Source organism: Pholcus phalangioides, unplaced genomic scaffold (assembly GCF_987345545.1).
Source record: "Pholcus phalangioides strain wild (caught in Gottingen) unplaced genomic scaffold, Ppha-v1.0 ptg000003l_1, whole genome shotgun sequence".
Taxonomy (NCBI): Eukaryota; Metazoa; Arthropoda; class Arachnida; order Araneae; family Pholcidae; genus Pholcus; species Pholcus phalangioides.
The window spans coordinates 34496765-34518732 of record NW_028301596.1 but is presented as its reverse complement, the minus strand read 5'-3'; the positions used below and the strand labels follow the sequence as shown (position 1 = coordinate 34518732).

Below are 21968 nucleotides of genomic sequence, written 5' to 3'. Positions count from 1 at the left end.
AAAGCTCCCCTCCCAAAGGCACACAAGGGGATTGGAGCAGACGGGACTTTGGGGGCCCATGTTGTTTGGATCTTGTTTCATGCACCATAAATGCACTGCAAACGGCTGTGGCTATTTATTAAACATACATATTCAGTTTTCGATTAAATTGACCAGAGTCACACCCTCAGAGGTGTGTGACTGATGTGACCACATAGAGCCCCGCGATGGAAGGAATCTCGCATATGTTTTAATATAAAATAAGTTCCATTTTTTTACAAAAATACAACAAGATGGCGATGTTTCAACTATAGAAATGATAATGATTATTTCAACTAATACAAAAAATAAGCCAGAATTATTGCCCAACTCGAGGGAGCCCCACAAACATTTTCCTCTATTGGCTTAGAGTCTGGTAATGGGGGCCCCGGAATAGACGTAATCCTGAGGGATAACAATGCACTTATTATAAACTATAATTAAAGCAATAGACGGATTAAGAGGAACCAATTTTTAAGCTTGTTTTTTGGACCCTTAATATCTTTGTTTTTAGTTATTTTTCTTCTTTCAAAAAATAATAAATGTATTTTTTAGTGCCTATTTTAGGCATATATTTTTAGTGCCTTTTTGCCTTCCTATTTCGACCACTTTTAGTCCCCTAAACTTCCGGGCTCAACTTATAACCAATAACGATTCATTTTAACTTTTAAAGACAAACGTTTAATGATGAAAGAATCGCCTTAATACTTACCAGACACACTAGTTCCGAAACGGAGTTTTTCGAACCAGGTTGGCTGATATCCCACACTTTGACGCATCCCTATATGAGAAAGTCGGAAAAAGAAAAACAGTCATGATCACATAAATCTACAATTATCTCATTGACATGTATGAAAACCCTGGATAAAATTGTATAACATTAAATAAACTTTATTTGAAAGAATACAGAGTAAAACCGATTCCGAAAATACCTATAAAATTCACTAAAAAAAAGTTTTTAAATTACTTGAAAAGTGGACATCAAATCAAAATATAATAAAAACATAACTTTATTGATTACTGAAAACTATTTAATTTTATAAAAAAATTTTCCTCTATGTACCAGATTGTACAGACCATCATCAAATTGCTTCAATCGCACGATAAACTGTAACTCGATTATTTTTGTTATTGGAACGATGAATAAATGACTAAAATTCGAATTATTTATTTACTTGAAATTTATCGGACAACTCACAGCTTCACGAATATTAAAAAAAAAGTATTTCAAAGTGTGGTAATAGTATATTGAAAAAAAAAAAGAGTGATTGAGGAGCGTAGAAAACACATATGGTTGACATAATAAAATAGAAAACAAATTAACAGCTTTTTAATGAGTAAGTAGTCGCAGCTGGATCATCACGTCATTGAAGATAGATAGGAAAGCAGGGAAGGGGGGAAGAAGTTGCCAGTAGGATAAAAATTGAGGAAATTGCAGAGTAAAAATTGATACAAAATATGATAAAACATATTTTTATTCACAACTTATAACATAAACTACTCAATTTTATATAAATTGTTTTTCTATATTTTTTCGATTGCAAAGCCATATTCAACACGATAAATCGCTTTAATCGTAATGATAAAACGTGTAATTGGATTACTTCTGTAGCTGGAATGACGAATAAATAAATAAAATTCGAATTTTTTGTCAAATAAAATCCAGAATTATAAATATATTTACAATAATTATAAAAATAAAAATTATCAAAATTTTATAAAAATAAAACTGTAAAAATTATAAAATTCAAATTCAGATATCATTAGGTGACACACTTTCCCTATTAAAAAAAAAATTATTATTTTGAAGTGTCGTAATTATGTATATTAAAAAATTAAAAAAAAAAATAGTGATTCAGTAGCGTAGAAAACACATATGGTTGACGTAAAAAAGAATTAACAGCTTTTTATGAGTAAGTAGCTGCAGCTGGATCATCACATCATTGAAGATAAACATAAAACAGGGGGGGGGGGGAAAGAAATTGCCAAACACACACACTAACGGAACTTGTTCAAAATATTTACACAAGATTAAGCCTTCTTATATACAATATCAAATTACAAGAGCATTAATAAAAAAGATGAGAGAGAGTTTTTCACAAAACCCTCCTTCTCCATCAAATCAAGAACTTCTCAACTCCAAAATCTTGACGTTAAAAATAAAAGAGGAGCGGGGAGGAAAAAGAAACTTAATCATGGGATCATTCAACGAGATACGACGTAACCTACACCTACGGGATGTAAAAATCCTTTGACGAAATCTTAAAATGGGACGAGCGAGAGAGAGGGGGGGGGGGGGAAAGGGAGTCAGAAAGTAGTATATAAAGAGATTATCTTCAAAGACCCCACAGAAAAAAGAAAAATAGACAAGAAAAACCTTGTATTTCAAGTGCCAGGGATCGTATTTCCTTCTCCCAACCATAGTGAGAAAGACGTTTAAATGAAATCTTTGGTCCATCATACGGAAATGATGATGCCATTAATATTAAGAGAGTTAACATCTAGTTTTTTTTTTTCCTGCGAAAATGTAACTCGAAACTAAGTATCAGCTGGTGTGGGTTCGGCTGTCTCTCGTCGGAAGTTCACTTTTTTGGGTGTTTTTTCGGGACTCCTGTTGGGGGCAAGAAATATAATAAAACGACTTCTGTTGTTATATATATATATTATATGTTAAAAAAAAGTTGTTTTATATATAACGCCCATACAACACATAATAAAAACACTCCTTTAAACACTGAAATTTGATCCCATTTAATTTAATTTAATGTAATTTCACTTCCTTTTAACAGCAGAAAAAACAAGGCAATTGAATTCGTTTAATACGAGCACTTTGGTTCGCTCTTTTACTGCATTACGAATTTCTTACATTTTATGGGTGCTGAAATTTTAGTTGATTAGTGCTTTTTTGATATATTTGGCGCCAGAAAATTTTTCAAAAAGGTTTTATTTTATGGGACGAGGTTTGAAATGTGACGGGTCCGCTATGCAATAAGATGATCCATAATTTTGAATTTTGCACTTTCTAATAGCGTAGTGTAGATCTGTAACAGTAATTGGAGACAACCTTTTTACATGGGACCAAACACATATCTTTAGATTTTAAAGCAGCTTCCACCAGCAGTTGGATCACAATGCAGGCATAAGGCTCTCGTATCACTAAGCGGGCCATTCTGGCCAGGACTTTTACTGGGCCCTTTACAGTGATTTTCAAATAAATTTATAGTATGTAATTGGGAATAAATGATGTTGATTTGTGGGCATCCGGTCTAGCCTGCCAATCGAACCCTCATGAGGAGGCATGACTTAAGGTTGGAGATCGTAGTCCACCAAACTATTCCACGAAGCACATATGGCCCATGGACCATGATTTGAATTGTTGAGCTAAGGCACCTATAAAGGAGAGAGGACTTGAAATCCAAAAAATAGGCTTGGCACTCCATAAATTGCTTGGAAATCATTGAAATCATCAAAAAAGCCGGATAGGGAACCTGTGATTGGCTAGAGCGATTATATCGTAAAACCTTTACTTAGAGATGGCGGATAAGTCAGTCTAGTATTTCATAAGCTGCAGGTTGGGCATGCATGTTTTACGACGTGTTTCGAATTTTCATAGTTCTACAAAATCAACTTTTTCACTTTTAGATTTAATGATTTACAACTAATAGTAGGAAAAATTCGACTTTTATCTCAAGACCATATATCATACATAAAAATAAATTTTGAAAGGACGTTAATCTGGGAAGACATCTGATTTATCTCTTCAGATTATCTTCTACATTATAAATAGAGACACAAGGAAAGGAGAGAGAGAGAGCCACGTATAATTTTATCAAATTTTCCAGCTAATCATCTCGTAGATAAGCGAGATCAAGAATCCACTAAGTAGCGATTCATTCATTCTCCCTCCGGAACGAGTCAAGTTTAATTTGAAAAGGAATGAGACTAAAAGAGATGACATATCTCGCTTTTAGTCGCTCTCCGTCTCCTCGCAATTCGAAACGCAGTGTGTGTGTGTGTATGTGTTGAATTTGCGATTTGCTTTGAGCCCGCAGACATTAGACATTTCCATCCGAGAAGAAGAAAAGACAGTAAATAGTTCGGAAATAGACTCGGTATTTTTATATCCCCTTAATAGACATCATCCTTCTTTTATTTTCATTTCGCGCCAGCGTCAACAAACGTCACCGAAAACCGCCAGTGATTTTTTAAGGTGTATATCAGTAGGGGTTCTAGATATAAATTTAGCAGAGACCTACACACTAGACTCTTTCCAGTGTGTGTTTTTCTTATCCACCTCTCACATGATGTTATATTACGTGTGTACTAGCCATTAATTCCCGCTTATTCTTGCAAACTGTTCATTACCTACTTCTACAAGATTAAAAAAAAGAAAGGTGAGTAACTGAAGTGCCAGAGTTTGTACAGCTTCGGTGTATACTTTTAAGCCAAAAAAAAAAAAAAAAAACCCCAAAAAAAAAAGAAAGAGATCCTAAATGGCACACACACACACTTGCAATTGGTGCCAAAAGCAACACTTTACAGTCACTTGTGCCAAGTATTACACACATACACTCACTCACATACGAAATGTCATCATGAACTACGACAAACGAGAGACATAGAGTGGAAGATAAAAAAAGAGAAGGTAAAACAAACTCGAGAATTTACTGGGCGGCAAATTTACAAACATAAGAAATCGCTGTAATTGCAAAAGGTATTGAAGCCAAAAACTTTCTCTCTCTCTCTTTTGGCTCCATTAAAAAAAAGAAGAAAAGAAACAAATGAAAAAGACCAATGACGTAGGAAAATCAGCAGCAGCTGCGAATGTCGAGTTATTTATGGTTTTAATAGAATAAGGGGTGAATATACATATTATATCTGATTATATAATTATGAAGATATTGGTGGAAATAAATCTGTTATAAATTACAAAACTGTGTCGTTTATTCTCAATATAATACGTCCAGAAAAGTTAGATTATGCGAAACAGTACAACAAAAACTGCATTTTGTATAATTACGCACAACGATACTGCATTTCATTTTTATAGAAAAAAAACTTTTGTGACATTTTCAAAAGTTAATAATGAATAAACAATAATTTATTGATTATAGACTAAAAACTCTATATTTTGACATTTGTCTAGATCAGCGGTTCTCGACCTTTTCTGACTCGCGGAGCTTTCTTCAGTGTATAATTTCTATGGCGGAGCCCTGTTTAACTCGAGAAGCTCTTTTTAGTATATTATTTATACGGCGGTACCCTTTAGGCTTCTTTTTTTGTTCGTTTATCAAATTGATTGATTTAATTTTATTATCCTTGAGTGGCCGCGGAGCTCCTGGGAAGTGCACACAGAGCGCTCTGCTCCGCGGAGCACCAGTTGAGAACCGCTGGTCTAGATAAATTCCTATTGAATCTAAATGAATGCTTCTAAAGTAATATGAAAACCAATTCTGAGTAAAATCGAACCATAAAAATTAATTACAATATATAATCCAAGTGTAATATTACTGTAAAACTATTTTGAATTGATTTAAAAACGGAATACAAATTAAAATTGATTGTAAAATCTAAAATATTATGGAAACATATTGTTAAATGAATATATGATATAATCATTTATTCATTTCTTGCGATGTTGCAAAATAATAACATAAAACTGTTTTATATTTTGTATTAATAAAGAATAGAATTACATTTACATAAAAACATTTTGTGGTGAAAATTTCAAAAATAATATATCTATTGTAAGCTAAAATAAAAATTACTGTTTATATATTCTATTGTTTTTTTAGATAAATTTCGAAGAATCTAATTGAATATTTCTTTAATAATACAAAAATTAATTCTGGATGATATGAAAGTACAAAAAAATTACACTCAATTTTAATTGAAATATTACAATATAATTTAATTTTTAATTGAAGTATTACAAGTGTTTGTTTGTAATATGTGTGTATGTATTTTTTGTGTATTATATGTTTGTATTCGTGTAACATGAACGCCAGGGACTCTGCCACCGGACTTATCCCGTTGCCGAGATCTCTTCCAGCCCAGCTTCGTGGCAGAGTCTGGAACAAAGTGAGTGCACCTAACAGTCTGAGTGTGTAGCTAGTGTTGTGTATGATATTTCAGTGCTGCCATCTATATTTCAAGTTGTGAGTGAAGTGTAATGATTGAATATATGTAACGTTGTAGGCCTGTTGCTCTCTGTGGCGAGACTTTTTAACAAAGAGATCTGCTCGCATTCGCGCCTTGAAGTTGGGAATGTATTCGTGTAACACATGTCTAAATCTGTGTATTACATAATTGTAATACACCAACGAATTTAGAAAAAACTAAGTCTAAATAAATAAATTTAGACCGGGAAATTTAGAAATAATTTTTAGAGTTAATTTTTAAGCTAATTATTTAATATCGAATACATTTATATATTTTTTGTTAACATACATTGAACAAACAATGAAAATGTTCCTTTAAAGTGTTAATTTATGTGTAACTTTGAAATACTTTCCAGAAACATAATAGAAATAATTTATAATAGTTTCACAATTGTAAATGTACAACCAAAAATAATCAAATAAAAATTTTATTTTTTTTTAAATATTTACAAATGAATAATTATGGAATATTTCTCTTAAAGACTCAATAATTTTCTCGCATTATATAATCAAAAAAATAATTATCACTTGTAAATGAACCTTAAAATTACATAACGAATAGTTTCATTTTAGTCCGAGGGGAATTTCGTACATCTGGACAAAAATCTTGACACGAAAAAAAAGACTAATTTATAATAAATAATATTAAGATAAATTTAAGAAGCTTTCCTTAAATGAGAAGTAATTTATTTAATATAAAAGGAGAAAATAATGTCCGACATTTTGATTTCTCATTCCCGACACTAAAGTAATTAAAACACACAAGTTGATGCAACAAGAAAAACAAAAAAAAATCCAAAAAAGGGGGAGAAAACATGAAATTTTCCGCTTTGAAAAACTCACACAGGATTAAGGTTTCTAAAAATATATATATAAAAAAAATTAAACACGTATTACAGCTCTAGTACTGAAAAAAAAAAAAAAATACAGGTAATTACCTTGAATAAGAGAAAACTTAACATGGCGTATAAAAAGTAAAAATACTTCGGTTAAATTTTTTTTTTAATGTAAAGAAACATTTTAAGAGCAAATTACTCTCGTACATGCACGAGAAACTTGTCTTAAAAAGAAAAAAGAATCTGATATCGTAATATGGCAAGAAGTTCACGGGCAATTTAGCTTTGCGCCATTAACCGTCAAATCGCTGGTGCTCTAAGAATTTTTCTTAAGAGACACGAGCACGAGAAGGTGTTTTTTTCTTTAAGGATTAAAAAAAAAAAAAAAAAAACTTCCAGCGGTTTGAGATGCTGTCACGTCACGTAAGAATCTTAAGATGGTGATGACGAAGAAGAAAAGAGAGTAAGAGATGGCTCTTTACCATTATTTTTAGCACGTTTAAGTACGAGGAGACAAGCCCCGTGATGAGGTGAGAGTGGAAAACATCTCGGACAAAATGCTGATTTTATTTTGTTAGTTTTTTTTGTAGTCTTTTTACCGACTTGTCAGCAGCGAAAGACGTTGTTACACACACACACACTATACCGAGATATTCCTAATTGTGCCAAAACCGTATGTATTTATACACAGGGTACTTCGGAATGACGAGGCGAGAATTGTTTCCTATACACGCCATTGCCAAAATCTCCTTAAAAAAATCAATTCTTGTGTGTGTGTAATAATAATAATAAAAAGAATGAAATTGGAAAGGGGATAGAGGATTGTGTTGTAATAATAGTAATAATAGACTGTTCGTCTGACAACGATCAGATGTGAAGATGCATTCGTGGAAAAAGAGTGAGACGCCCGGCTGTGACTTGCATCTGTTCATGTGTTAAAGGGAGAAAATGACAAGGCCTCGATGCTATTGTTCGTCAATCTGATCACAATGGGAGGCCTACGTGTATGTATGTGTGTGAGGCCTGGAACGATGGGAATGAAATAAAAAGATGTGTCGGTTGTGTGTTGTTGGAGACGTCAAGAATGGAACCCTCGTACAAAAGAGCGTGTGCTCTAATAAAAAGAAAAAAAGAGACACGTCCAATGACGGCGGTTGTGATGGAAATGAGTGGCTGATTCCGTTTGTTACGAATCATTCCGATGCCGGCACCCCCTTGATAATTCAAAGGATTTTTTTTTTTATGAAGGAATTACAGACTTTTATATTCACTTCTGGATGACAAGTTTGCGAAAGGATTATTAGCTTTTAATCTCGACTCGACCGAATGCCCAATAGAATTATAGGCTTCTGATTTCTCTGTGGATAGATTCGGCTTTCGACGCCTCACCCGATTTATTAGCCGACTGTTTATTATTAGCTGAGTTTGTGCATCGGATATCATCAGCTCCTCGTGATTCGGTCGATATAATGATCCAGTGGCATTATTCGCTCTTCAATCCCGGCATTGAATCAACCGCGAGATCATCGTTTCCTCATGTATTTTGAAGGCTGAATCAACCACATTGTTGAGACTTCGAACGATACACCAGACATTTGCATCAAAACAACTGATATCATGGCAATGACTAACTAGACTAGAGTCTTCTTATTTATATATTAATTGCCATTTTTCTCAAACAAAAAAAAAAAATTCCCCCATCGCCCCCTCCATTAAACAAACAGATAGAATATCCCACGTTGCATATGTAGCTTCTACAACCCGCCAGGTTGCTCGCAGGAAAACGGTGATATCATCCATTCTAGAAAACACTAGAATGGGCAAACTATGTGAAAGAATCACTATTTGTAAAACGCTATTTTAAGAGTATCATGGGACTCGGGCTACATGATGCACTTGAGTCCACGTCAAGTTTGACAAAATGATTTTAATTACTATGCTAGGTCATTACAGGCTCAGGTCGAACCCATGCTCACACGGCACCACGTTCCTCGGTGGGGTGGGGGGGGGGGGGGGTTCAAAACACCAGTAATATTATTATTGCAACCAAACAAGTGCCATGACTCATGACCATTTGTTAAAATAATACAAGACTCCGTCATCAAGGAACGGGATCAGAAGTATACGGAGGATCAAATTTCCAGGATTTTCGGCGGGGGGGGGGCGCTTAATCCTCCGTAAACACCGAATCTGGGGGGGGGGACAATAAAATCTCTTCCAGAGAAAATTTAGTTACTTCAAAAAGGATTGATGATTAACAAAAATTGATTTTAATTAAATTTTTTTGAATTTTTCATCGCCTTGTGTCCTTTGCGCCCCCCCCCCTCCCTGCATGCCCATCTGAGCGGGATCTTTTTAAGAGATTGTTGCTAGCAATTTCAATTATGAGAGAACAAAACAATAAATTTGATTTCGAGACAAGGGTCACACTTCTGTCAGTCAGTCTCACCATAAAGGGGGTCATACAAGACATTCGTGACCATAAATTTATGAACTTCATACGTAATAATCCATATATGGCTTATTCTCTTTGCAGGATCCTTTATTTGAATTGAGGTAGTGTACGGCTGCACTCAGAATTGAATGGGTGCTGGCATTATTTCATTGATTTGTACAAAGAGAGGTGGAATTACGAACGACCACGTTTTAACACATGCAAGGTACCGCCATAGATTCCAGTGTACATTCCCGAACGATACATTGGTAGCATCGGATTCAAACAGGCCGGTAATCCTTGAAAACGGCATCCTCCTAAGTGTAAGTGTCGCATACACACACACATTGTAACAAACAAGCGGGCTCCGTGTCCCTCGTAAATACCATTTTAGAGAATATACATATAAGGGACAGAAGGAAGACCAACTGGGGTTAAGTGGTAGTTCGCTTACCTTGCCACCAGTGTAAACGTATTTCGTCGGGTTGGAGATGGTCACCGCACAGACCACTTCGCCGTGCGTTAAGGTGTTGATTTGTCTGGCGTGCCTAGGAATGCCCGGCCCGATCAGAGCGTCTGGTGGGAAAGGAACTGGCTGCATCTGTCCGTCGGCGCTCACGTGAAACGAATAGGCCCTGCAATATTAAAAAAAAAAAACCAACAAAAATGTTAATTAGGATTTATTGTTGAATTTTCTGAGTATTCGGATGCATTTTCATTATTTAAATCAGTGGTTTTTGAACTGGTGGTCCTGGGATATTCCAAGGGGACCGCAGAAGACAACCAAGTGGAAAAATAACAGGTGGTTGTGGGGGGGGGGGGTAAAGAGAGTTCTGAAGGGAAAAACGATCAGGCATGAAGAAACAAGGCTTTGAAGTCAGGGGTTCTAACTGTTTCGTGTACCACGGACTCTGTACAAATAAGATGAAGGGACCTGCCTCCCTTTTCCAATGAGATGCCGACCGCGAATCCCTTAACCGAATAATATTCAGCACATAATAATGCAAAAGAGAACAATAAATTTTCTCTCATCCAACCTCAAGGACTACCTAGAAGCTCTCCAAAATAAACCGAGAGGATCCATCAGACCCCTAGTTAAGAACCATTGTTTCACGCGAAATACGGTAGGAAAAAGAGGGACTTTTTCTTAGAACCATAGTCATCTTACAACATTGGGGACTTAATAACCCCCCTCCCCCACCACCACCTACAAAAGCAGAGCTACCCTTGGGGTACGTTTGAACCGGGCCGCACGTTTTTGGAGGCCCCGTACTTTCAGTAATAACAATTCCCTTCATAAATTCTGTATTTTCATTTAGAAAGAAATAATTTTGGAATTTTCTGAATTTTCATCAATTTTTGAAATTATTCCTTTCACTTATTCTGAATTTTTATCAGTTTCTGGAACTATTTCTTGCATTTAATCTGAATTTTCATGGGTGATGCAAATATGTCTCCCTTCTCCCACAGAATATTCTCCCAGTACAAAATTCGGGGTTATACGGGGGAAGGGGGATTATTAAGATCATTTTCACACCGGGCCCTGCGTCTGGTAAGGGCACAAAGGTGATACTGACAGAGCTCCAGCTTGATTTTTAACATTTTTTTTTCTCTTTACACTTCAAATTCACCATGAAGACGGTTTAAAAATCCGGCTGCGGGGGCTTGCCAAAGACCTCAGCGACGGGGTCCGCTGCTGGATGTATGGGGCTTCATAAGGGGGGGGGGCATCTGGCATGGCCAAAGGAGGGAAATCATGTCTATGGGGGGGGGGAGGGAGCTACATGATGGGATCTGTCATTATGATTTTCGAGAGTAAGTATGTACATATGTAAGCTGTTACTTCCAGTTGAGTACGGCTCTCCCAAAACACCACTTTGCCGGACGGCCCCCCATAATGTTGAAACGATTTGAATGAAGCCAGGCGATTATTTGCAGATGAGTACAGGTCCCCAGAATACAACTTTCCCTGACGGCCGTCCTTGATGTTTAGACGGCCCTGCATGATCCAGGGCAGTCATTGGCGTCGAAGCCGGGAAGTGCACTCCCAGGGCTAAAACACTTCCGACGCCTCTGAGGGCATTATTTATGACTGAGTACGTACAGGTTCCCCCCAGCGCAAAACTTTGCCATGTGGGCTATAAGGTTGAGACGGCCTTGCATAGAGCCATGAAAAGAGGCAGGCTCAGTGAAAGGAGAACCCTGAATAATACCGTAAAGACAAGTGAGGGGGAAAAAATTGGGCAAGGGCCATATAAAGGTTGAGAGAATTACTGATTTAAATGATTCGTAAAATATTCAATTCCTGGATAAAATTAAATAAAATGAAACTTACGGCTTTCCGCCTGGTATGCTTCCAAAACCAGGGGCCCGCATAGACGGATGTGTGTCAAAGCCCACCTGAAATAAACGAGTGAAAGACCCATTTTACACAAACGCGAGCATACACACATACACAAAATTTTTACTTTAAAAACTACATAAATAATAAACGAGAGAAGAGTTCGATTTATGATGTCTCAACGGCGCGCTAGATGGCAGCACGCATACTCTTCCTAGTTTTTGGTAACATCGAAAGCAGTCATTGGCAAACCACTAAAAACGTGCAAAATTCAAACACAGTACGTGCCAACGTTTAAAAAAAAGAGATTAATTTTTAATTTTCCAACATTTCACTCGTGTATTTTGAATTAAACAATTACAAGTTCTTAGAATGATGGATTTATTTCCTATGATAGGGATTTTTTATGAGGATAATTTGCTTGGAATTTTACTTACCAAGGACCTTGAGTAGGAATTGAGGGCTGGAGAGATGTTGTTGTGTAAGACACCTTGTGGGAAAGGACCAGCTCCGAGTTCTCCAGCCAGACCCGCGTGTCCTGGAGCGCCCGCACCATGTAGAGCGTAAGGGTAGGGTGGTCCTAAAGCGTGGAGGAAATCAAAAGGCAGAGAAAAAAAAAGTCAAGATCATAGTCTCGGACTCGACAATCATTTTAGAAATCAACAAGCATTTTCATAATGATATTAACATGTAAATATCTACATACTGACTTTCATGATATACGGGGGGGGGGGGGCGTAGTCCAGAAGTCAAACCTCGTTAATGAGTCTTGGAGAGAAAAATATGACTTAGTAAGCGGAGTGACTCGTTAAACGGAGTAAGCCTTAGCTGTGCCAATTCCTGCCTGTGGACAACTGGGACTTCCAAAAAGTGACCCGGTAAGGGGAGTGACGTGTTAACCGGCTGACGCACTAACGAGGTTTGACTGTATATATATAAATAAATAAAGCTATTAAAAAGATAGAGACAAACGGCTTGAAGCATTTGCAAGAGTTTTTTTTTTGATAACAACGAAATTTCTACATGAACACCTTCAGTGAGGTGGATGCATGGGGGGGGGGCATTACACCCCCCCCCCCCCAGCGTCAAAGGCGGAGTCGAATAATCTAATGTATATGTATATAAGAATTAACATCATCGTGCTGCCCAGTAATAATGAACGTGGCTCCCCCAGGCTTTTAAGTGTATCTCCGCCTATTCGCGGATGATATCAAGCCTATATAGCACTTCTTGCCAAGCAATTTGTAACATGGGTGTTACAAAGAATAGTAAAACAGAATGATGTAAGAAAAGGAGATAAAATGTAAAACAGATGAAAATATAAAAAAAAAAAACTTCGAGACCTTTTGTTTTAAATGTTTTAAGCCGTTTGTTTCTATCTTTAACAGGACCACCCAGAATTTTATGCAAGTACAGATATGAAAAAAAAATCCACAAATTCAAGTGAAAAGTTTAGTGGAAACAGCCCAACAGAAATCAACAAGCATTTTCATATAATGACATTAACATGCAAACATTTTCATATCGACTTTCACGATAAATAGGGTGGTACAGACGTCCTGACCCCTTTTGAATAAACTAGTAGAAATTTTTTTTTTTGCCAGATTGCTCGAGACTTTACGAAGTCTGCGAGAATTAATGTGTGAATTGCATTAATGATGCTAGGCTTGAGTTCATTATTCGTATGTTGATTATTGCGGTATGCCATATTTTTAAGATATTCCGAAATTTTGGTATTGGTCCAACTACAAACCCTCATATTGTCCATGAACAGCCTTTAGATGATTAAAAACAATTGTATTTGGCACGCCGTCGGATTATGGGCGGCCTATTGTTTCCGATTCCACTGTTGATGCCAAAGTCCACACAGATATTATTACTCAATTATTACTCAGTATTATTTATTACAGACATTATTACTCAAGTCACTGATGAACAGCGGTGAATGGTAATCTTGGTTTCAACAGGATCGTGCCACGTCAAAAGAAAGTTTTCATGTTTTAATTGAATTCTTTTGTCGATCGTGTTATTATTACTCGCGAACTTAGGCCGCCTCTTTCAAAGGACTTGTAATCCCAGGACTTTTTTCTTTGAGGATATCTTGAAATTGTGGCACACTACAATAATCCACATATGATATTGATGAACTCAAGACTAACATCATTAATGTGATATCAGACATAAACTCTCACGGACTTCGTAAAGTCTCGAGCAATCTGCTAAAAAAATGTGCCTATGTGACAGTGAGACGAGGCCAACATTTTCACCAGTTATAGTAAATTCAAAGTTGTTTTAAACTTTTAATAAAGGTAATGTTTGAATTCGTAAGTCTAACCCGTTATTTTCTGTTTAAAAGTTCATATTTATTTAAAAAAAATTGTAAACTATGATGTGAGCGAATTTTGAAACGCGCAAGTAGGAATTTTATAGTAAGTAGAAAAACCTTTGAACCTCATTCTAATGCCTTAAACCGTTTGTCTCTATCTCTTTAAGAGTTTTTTTTTAGATATTTTTTTCAAAAGGGGTCAGGACTTCTGGACCACCCTGACAGATATCTATATAATGACAGATATGCCCGATGCTTGAAACATGTGCGGTGTTAGTTAAAAACCTCCAATATCATTATTAAATTTGGAAACACCAGCGGTTAAAATGGAATAAGAGACTCCAAGGGTCAGCATTCAATGCAGAACCTCCAGTGGTCATAATAGAATTTAAAATCTGGAAATATGTTATAAATTTATTCAGAGCCTTCTAAACTTTCAAATTTGAGACTTCAGTGGTCAACATTGAATTCGGGGAACTCAATGGTTATTAAATTCGGAGAGCCCAATAGACATAGAATTCGGAGAAGCAAATGGCCATTTTTTTATTTATATATACCATATTGTTGGCCGGTGTATAGACAGACCACACGGAACATTTCCGCAAATATCAATTAATCTACACATCCCTCTTCCTTGAACTTTATAAATTTTGAAAGCTCTTCTAAATTTAAAGTCGGCCATCATTGAATTCAGGGACTGCATTGGTCATTGAAACGTCATTTGAAGCGTTTAATAAACTTTGAATTCGGTCATCATTGAATTGAGAAGAGAACTTCAGTGTGATCACTAAATTCAGAGACTGCAATGGCTATCTGTAACTTCGAAGACCACACGTGTAATTGAATTCGGCGGGGGGGGGGGGGGGTCATAGTTGAATTTGGAGCCTCTGACCTGCTATCACTAAACTGGAAGCCCGAAATTGTTATCATTTGATGCTCGAAACGCTGACATCTGGAGTGTTAGACTCACGCTCCCACACATAAAAAAAAAAACCACTAGAGAATATCGATAAAACAACATTAAAATATCCACTAGCAACCTCCATTAAAATCTCGAGTACACATTAAAAGCAAAAACTCAAGTAAAATCAAAAAATTTTGAACAGGAGAATGAATGTCTAACATATCCCGTCGATTTTTCTCGAGTGTAGTTTTGTCGGAATCAGTCTAAAAAAACCCCGTTTACATGCAATATATAAACTTTTAATATTTACACAGGAAACATTTCCTCAATATAAAACTTTTCTCAGAAGAAATTTTGTGTCTCAAGTACATATTAAAAAAAAAAATCAATGCTTTTTCCCTTATAAGAGGTATAAGATGGAAAAAAAGGAAGAAAAAATTATTCTATATAAATTTTTGTTTTTGAAGATATGGTTGGATACCACTTGAGTGGATATAACATAGGAGCAAAAGAAGAAAAAAAAATATTGATTTGCTCGGAGACAAGTATCCATATCAAGAGCCATTTCCAGAAAGAAATAACCCCATAATAATAATAGTCTATTCATGAAAAAAAAAATGCAATTTCGGTTTGAAATGATCACATCGTTTATTGATTAATTGCTAAACATTCAAGAAAATTTCAAATCTTCAAATTTCCTTTAATTAAGATTTTTGCACACAGTTGCAAAACATTTAGGAGCTAAGCAAGCTTGTGAGCCCACAAAACAATATCCGATACATATCTGTCGGCAAAAATAATAACGAAAGAAAAAAAGAACACCAAAATCATTTATCACACCAAACTATTTACACCAAATCATATTTTAGGACACCAAAATCGTCGAAAGTACCAAATAACATATATTTAAGTTTTATCTATATTTAATTTCAAATTATTATTTCTAAACCAGATATTTATTGAGTTAAGATCATTTTGCATGTTATTCCTCAAGTTGATTGAAGAGCTTTCAGAGCAACAAAGAGCTAAATCATCAGCAAAAGCAGTGATTTTTCCTTTCAAATTAAAGTTACACAGGTCATTTATACATATTAGGAATAAAATAGGTCCAAGTACTGATCCTTGAGGTACACCAGATGTAATTTGTCTTTTAGAGCTCAAAACGGAATTTACTTTCATACTTTGAACTCTGTTAGTAAGATATGTTTTGAAAAATTGAAATGGCAAACTCCGAATTCCTGCATATTCTAGTTTGGTTAGAAGAATACTATGATTCACGGTATCAAAAGCTTTGCTGATACCTAAAAATACTGACGCAACTTTACAATCATTGTTATCTGCTATATACACATTTGAAAGAAAATTAACAAGAACGTTCTCTGTACTTTTTGCCTTTCTGAATCCAAATTGGTTCTCACTAAAAAAATTAATGCTGTCAAGAAAATTAATTAAGCTGGATTTAATTATTTTTTCTATGACCTTTGAGAAGACAGATAGTAAAGAAATCGGTCTGTAATTATTAACATTCTTTTTGTCCCCTTTCTTGTGTATTGGAGAAACGATAGCAAGTTTCAGGCACTCTGGAAATTCGCCAGTGATAAAACTTAAATTAAAAATAAACGACAAGACATCACTTACATATGGTGCAATGCACTTCAATGTTATGGAATTAATTTTGTCAAATCCTTTTTCTATTCGTGCCCCCCCCCCACACTTGGCACGTGTGGAAATCTATATATATATAATTGAATTGACTCAATATATAATTGAATTGTCCAATCCACAATTTGAGTCATTGCTGTCATGATCTGTTTCTAAATAAAATAAAGCCATTTTATGATCAGTTATGCACAAATCGAGAAGTACAGCTTTTTTTAAATTTAAATTTCTGGATCTGCAAAAAATATGATCTATGCAAGTTGACGTTTCTGCGGTTTCTCTAGTTGGAGAATTAATTAACGATTCAAATCCAGATCTTGACATCAAATTCACATAAGAAAAAATATTTGTCTTCAGATCTTAAAATATCAATGTTTAAGTCACCGATGAAATACATATATTTATCTCGTTTAATTTCGTTTATGAATGTGCCAATAGAATGCATGTGATACCTGTAAATACTTAAAAAAATAAATTTGTATTTCCCGTAAGTGCAATCAACCAACAGCGAATCAACACATGTCATCTCATTTAAATGCAACTTATTAAACATTATATTTTCAGAAAAAAGTAGTGCTATACCACCAGAGCGATTTATGTTCCCACATTTAAATATACTTTTGTACCCATGTATCTTGTAAAACGGCGTTTCGCATTCAGACATCCAGATTTCACTGAGTATTATTACTGAGGGTTTTATATTAAGCTGATCTAAATATGCTACAAAGATGTCAAAATTTGCACGTAAACTACGTATATTTAAATGGTAAGATTATTTATATTGTCATAACAAAATATGTTGAAATCATCAATTGTAGAAAACGTCAAATTCTGATCCATTTAAAAAAAAAACAAGCAAAATCAATCACATACCTGAGTTACAAATTTTTCAATATATCTGAATTCACTACGCGAAATGATCGATCACCTGATTGCTTTCTCATTAGAATCTTACCATCTTTAATCCACACGAAAGCATAACCCTTCTGTTTCGCAACTTGTATGGTATTATTGTGTATTTTCTGCAGAGAGAGAAATTAGAGTGGGTAGTATCTGATTGTGTGTGGAATTGGATGCGAACTGTTCGATAACCTCACCACTTGACCTACGAGGTCTTAATGAGCCACCAGCTTATCTCTTGATCCGAGTTTTGGAATTCGTTCCCATATTGAAAGCGAGTTTTCATCATCAACGATATCACGACGTTTTTGCCCCTGATTTCCTATTTTTTTCGTGTTTTTTGGCTATGATGATAGAGATTTTTTAAAGCCTAATGTCTAGATCAGGGGGCGTACAACCTTTTCAGTCCTCGGGCCAGATATGCGGTATTTCTACCGCTCGTGGGTCCAGAAACTCGCGTATGTAGGATGACCATATGACCCGTACTTTACGAGATATTTTGGCCGTATCGAGTTCTTTTTTTTTTATAAAAATGTCCCCTTGTTGCCGTATTTTCAACGAGTTGAGTATGTGAAGTCGGGAATAAAGTTCATTTTCATGATTTTTAAATTATGCTACGATAATTACGACTTTCTTATAATTGATTATAGCCATGTAAATACTTTTCTTTCACATATTTGTCAAAAATATACTTTTTTGGTGAATTACTTGCCTTTGACAGTTTTTTGGCTATAATTCGCAGATTTACTTGCTTTTGAAAATTTTTTTTGGCCGTAACTGACAGTTTTACTTGTTTTTGAGAAGTTTTTGACTATAATTGGCGATATCCTCTATGAATATCGTATTTAATATGAAGGAAATGTGGTCAGCCTATGCATTTATCGTGTTGTAGATATCCATATATTCCTATCACAAGCTGGATGGAACCCCTTGGCGGGACGTAGGTTGTGCATCCCTGGTCTAGACGTTTCCTATTGCGTGCCCAGTGGAACTCAAAAATTCACGGAATAATTATTAAAAAAAGTAATAAAGGATGAAGAAAAAATAGTAAAACATTATTTGGCACATCGAAGTGAGCTACTTTAGAATTCACAATAATCATCATAAATGTTATATACATAGCCGATCCCCGACTTACGAACTTTTTAAGTGACGAACCGAAACGCTAGGTGAAAACTTACAGTGGGCATTGATTGCATTATAGTGTCAAATCATAAGGGAATGGATGAAATTACCTGTTCACACTGACCCTGCTGACACTGTGCGGTTTAGTTCAGTGTTTTTCAACCTTGTTTTCATTGCGGACTGCTGAAGTCTAGTGAAAATTTTCCCCAAACCAGCATAAAGGGGGGGGGGGAACTTATGAACCGGAAAAAAATTGGAATCAATTAAAATTGAAATTGAGGAAAAGTTCCTAACCATATGACTTATTAGCCAATATTTCATATATATTTTTGTTACTGACAAAGCCCTAAGTGCGGCCCGACGGGACGGGTCACTTCACGAATTGGCCAACAGATTTGGCTAAAGTCCACATTGCAGAAATGATTCTGACTTTGAGCGGCCATATTTCGTGAAGTGGCCGAACATCTGTGGCTAAAGATGCGTGCTGATGTAAAACGGTCTGGTAGGAGCCAAATACATTTTTTTGGCATGTGATGAAAGAGAAAAAAGTGAAATTTGAGAGAAAACACTCAAATAGTTTTTTCTGCCAAATTTGGAAGAAAAAAAAAAGAATGATTTCCGCATCGTGACTGAGGTTTGATGGGTTATCATAGATAATTTGGACATAATTATCACGAAAAAATACGCCAACATGACGATGATCCCGAATTATATCTTTTGTTATCGGACTTTGGCTAAGGGATCATCACCACTTCACGAACTGGCCGGCCAATGTCCAAATTCTGAACATTGGCTGGATAAATATTTAACGAAATTGGAAAATCCGCGAGGTTACCGGCCCCGTCCCGAATTGACCAATTTTGAGCTTTGGCAGTAACATATATACCTTGCTATTATAAATACGAGAAAACGCATTAAGTTAGGACTTCTACTGTCACCTATTGAATAGAAACCAAAATATCTGACATAATGCAAGACTGGACAAATCCCAGGAGCCAAAAAAAATTGCTATCGGCACCTAAAATTTTCTTTGTGTAGTTACTAAATTTCAGGATGAGAACAGCAAATAAATGTTTAGCATTTATAGCAGCATATCTGTCAACATGGATAAAGGTTATTATATGCCCTGAAAAAAGTGAAAAGAAACATTATTTTGGACTTTTTCTTCTGGTAAATAACTTTTTGGAGCCTAAAATATTATTTTCTGGCACCTAGATTTTTTTGGCGATTTGCCCACCCCTGTTATAATGCTCAAAATAAAATGGTTGTTGGTTTTGAACCGATGTACAGAATGAAAATGAACAACATGTGGTATGAAATTATATAATTTTATTTTTATGCTATATACACAGTATTGATGCAAATTTTATGCACCAAAATTCTGGTTACTTTATATTTTGGGGTTTGCAAAAAACAAAATTTAGTGACATACATAAAAACATGCTAACCAGTATTTTGGCACACAAAATTTATAACAGTATGAAGCACAAAAATAAACATTAATAGTATGATGACACACTTTGTTCGTTTTCATGCCACATACCAGTTCAAAAACAACATTTAACTTCATTAGCAAAATTATAACAGATAGTTTGGTGTAATTTTTTGACAGGTGGCAGCAGAGGCCCCCATGTTTCTGTGATGGATAAAGGCCCGATCAATACATTTGTCTAACCCTGTCATGTATGCCAATGTTTTCTAATCTGGGAGTCGTATTGTCTACCTTTGAAGGCCTTGGGATATTCAGAAAGAGGGTGATGGGCAAGAACAAAACTGAAGGAAAGAGTGGTTAGGAAAGCTAAGGCAAGAAGCGGGGTTACTTGGGGGACCACAGAAATGGTAAAAGAGTGACTATGGGGAGAAAACAATATGCATCCGAATTCAAGAATTGACTTGCCTATAACTGCTTGGTGTTCGAGTTCGCGCATGTCATTCGTAACCAAGCATCTGGGTGGGACGAAGTGAGGGGCCGTTAGACCGGGGTAGGCCTCCAGTACATGAGAATTATTACAGGGTTTGTAACAAGAAGGGGTTTGCTTCATTTTCTTCTTTTGGGCCCACAAGAAGTTGGCCTTTTTTTTTTGACGGCCATTTTCTAGCCCAATACTACGATGGCGTTAGCTCTATCTATTCAGAAACACAGGAACTAAGTGCTGGAGTTCTACTTCATCTAGCACATAGTTTCCCAACTTTTTTTGTCCCATCGCCCCCTTCTTCAGAATTTTTTTTCTGTCATCGCCCCCCCCCCAACGCAAACTAACCCAAAGAATCCTATGTTATACCCGTAGCTTCTACCGCCCCCCTGGAACATTCCACCGCCACCCCCAGGGGGCGTTAACGCCCACGTTGGGAATCACTGGTCTAGTAGCACCAAACGAAGGAAACTTTTCCTTTAAACAAGGAAAGGGGACTTGAGTCAAAAGTGCCAAAAATGGAACTAACCGCCTCCCCCCCTTTCGCTGGAACCTCTTTAATTTGTAAAGTATAGTCAGTACCTACTCAAAATACCCACAAATGCTTTTGAAGGTCTTTCGTGTGAAAAGGAATTCGAAGTTAAGTTATAACGATGAAATCTCGCCAAATTTGCGTGATTTCAACTTACGGATGACGCTCGGGATGGAACCTGTTCGTAAGTCGGGTGAGTAGCTGTATAAAGAAACGGAAATTGAATTGTCAGTCATTTTACATACCAAGAGAATGTTTTGGTAACGGTTTGATGCCACTAGAACTGGGCGTCGTGGAACCCGAACTAGTTGGTGTCACTGGTTTCGAAACAGGTGTAGGAGACTTGTCATTCTATAAAAACAGAAAAAAAAAAAAAAATCAGGAAATATAATACGCATCAGACAAAAAATGGAACTTCCCATCAAGGTGGGAATGTGTCTTCATATATTACGGATAGGTATCTATATACTCACAATATGTTCTTTATGCTTGGTGGACAGGGGCGTACTCCTACTCGACGACGACCCACTACGACTTGGAGGCCGATCTGAACGCTTACTGCTGCCACTACGCTCTGTGCCATTCTCCCTCGGAGACATCTCTCCGTTTGGAGGAGACAAAGGCTCCTGGTTAATGAGAAGAAATAGAACAGACCCATAATGAATATCTTAGTTGGTTACATAAATGTCACCATTACAGTTAAATGCAAATTATGAGGGAAAAAAATTCATTCAGCTATCGAAAAATTTAGCCCTTCTCTTTACCCCTTGAAGTCAAGTCGCGAAAGATCAAAATTTAACGATAAATTTGAAATTTGAA

The 21968-nt window shown here is 36.1% G+C and overlaps 1 protein-coding gene across 6 annotated transcripts in view; it reads right to left on the bottom strand.

The window, feature by feature from the left end:
• LOC149088447 (transducin-like enhancer protein 4) overlaps positions 1-21968 on the bottom strand; it is a 307412-nt gene that overhangs the window by 20420 nt on the left and 265024 nt on the right. For all 6 annotated transcript variants that reach the window (XM_089247536.1, XM_089247540.1, XM_089247539.1 and 3 more), the window contains 6 exons: positions 21623-21775; positions 21395-21500; positions 12228-12370; positions 11785-11849; positions 9904-10084; positions 731-799 (listed from right to left, as the gene is read on the bottom strand). In XM_089247536.1, the coding sequence (XP_089103662.1) occupies positions 731-799; positions 9904-10084; positions 11785-11849; positions 12228-12370; positions 21395-21500; positions 21623-21775 (717 nt within the window). The remainder of the gene's footprint in view (positions 1-730; positions 800-9903; positions 10085-11784; positions 11850-12227; positions 12371-21394; positions 21501-21622; positions 21776-21968) is intronic.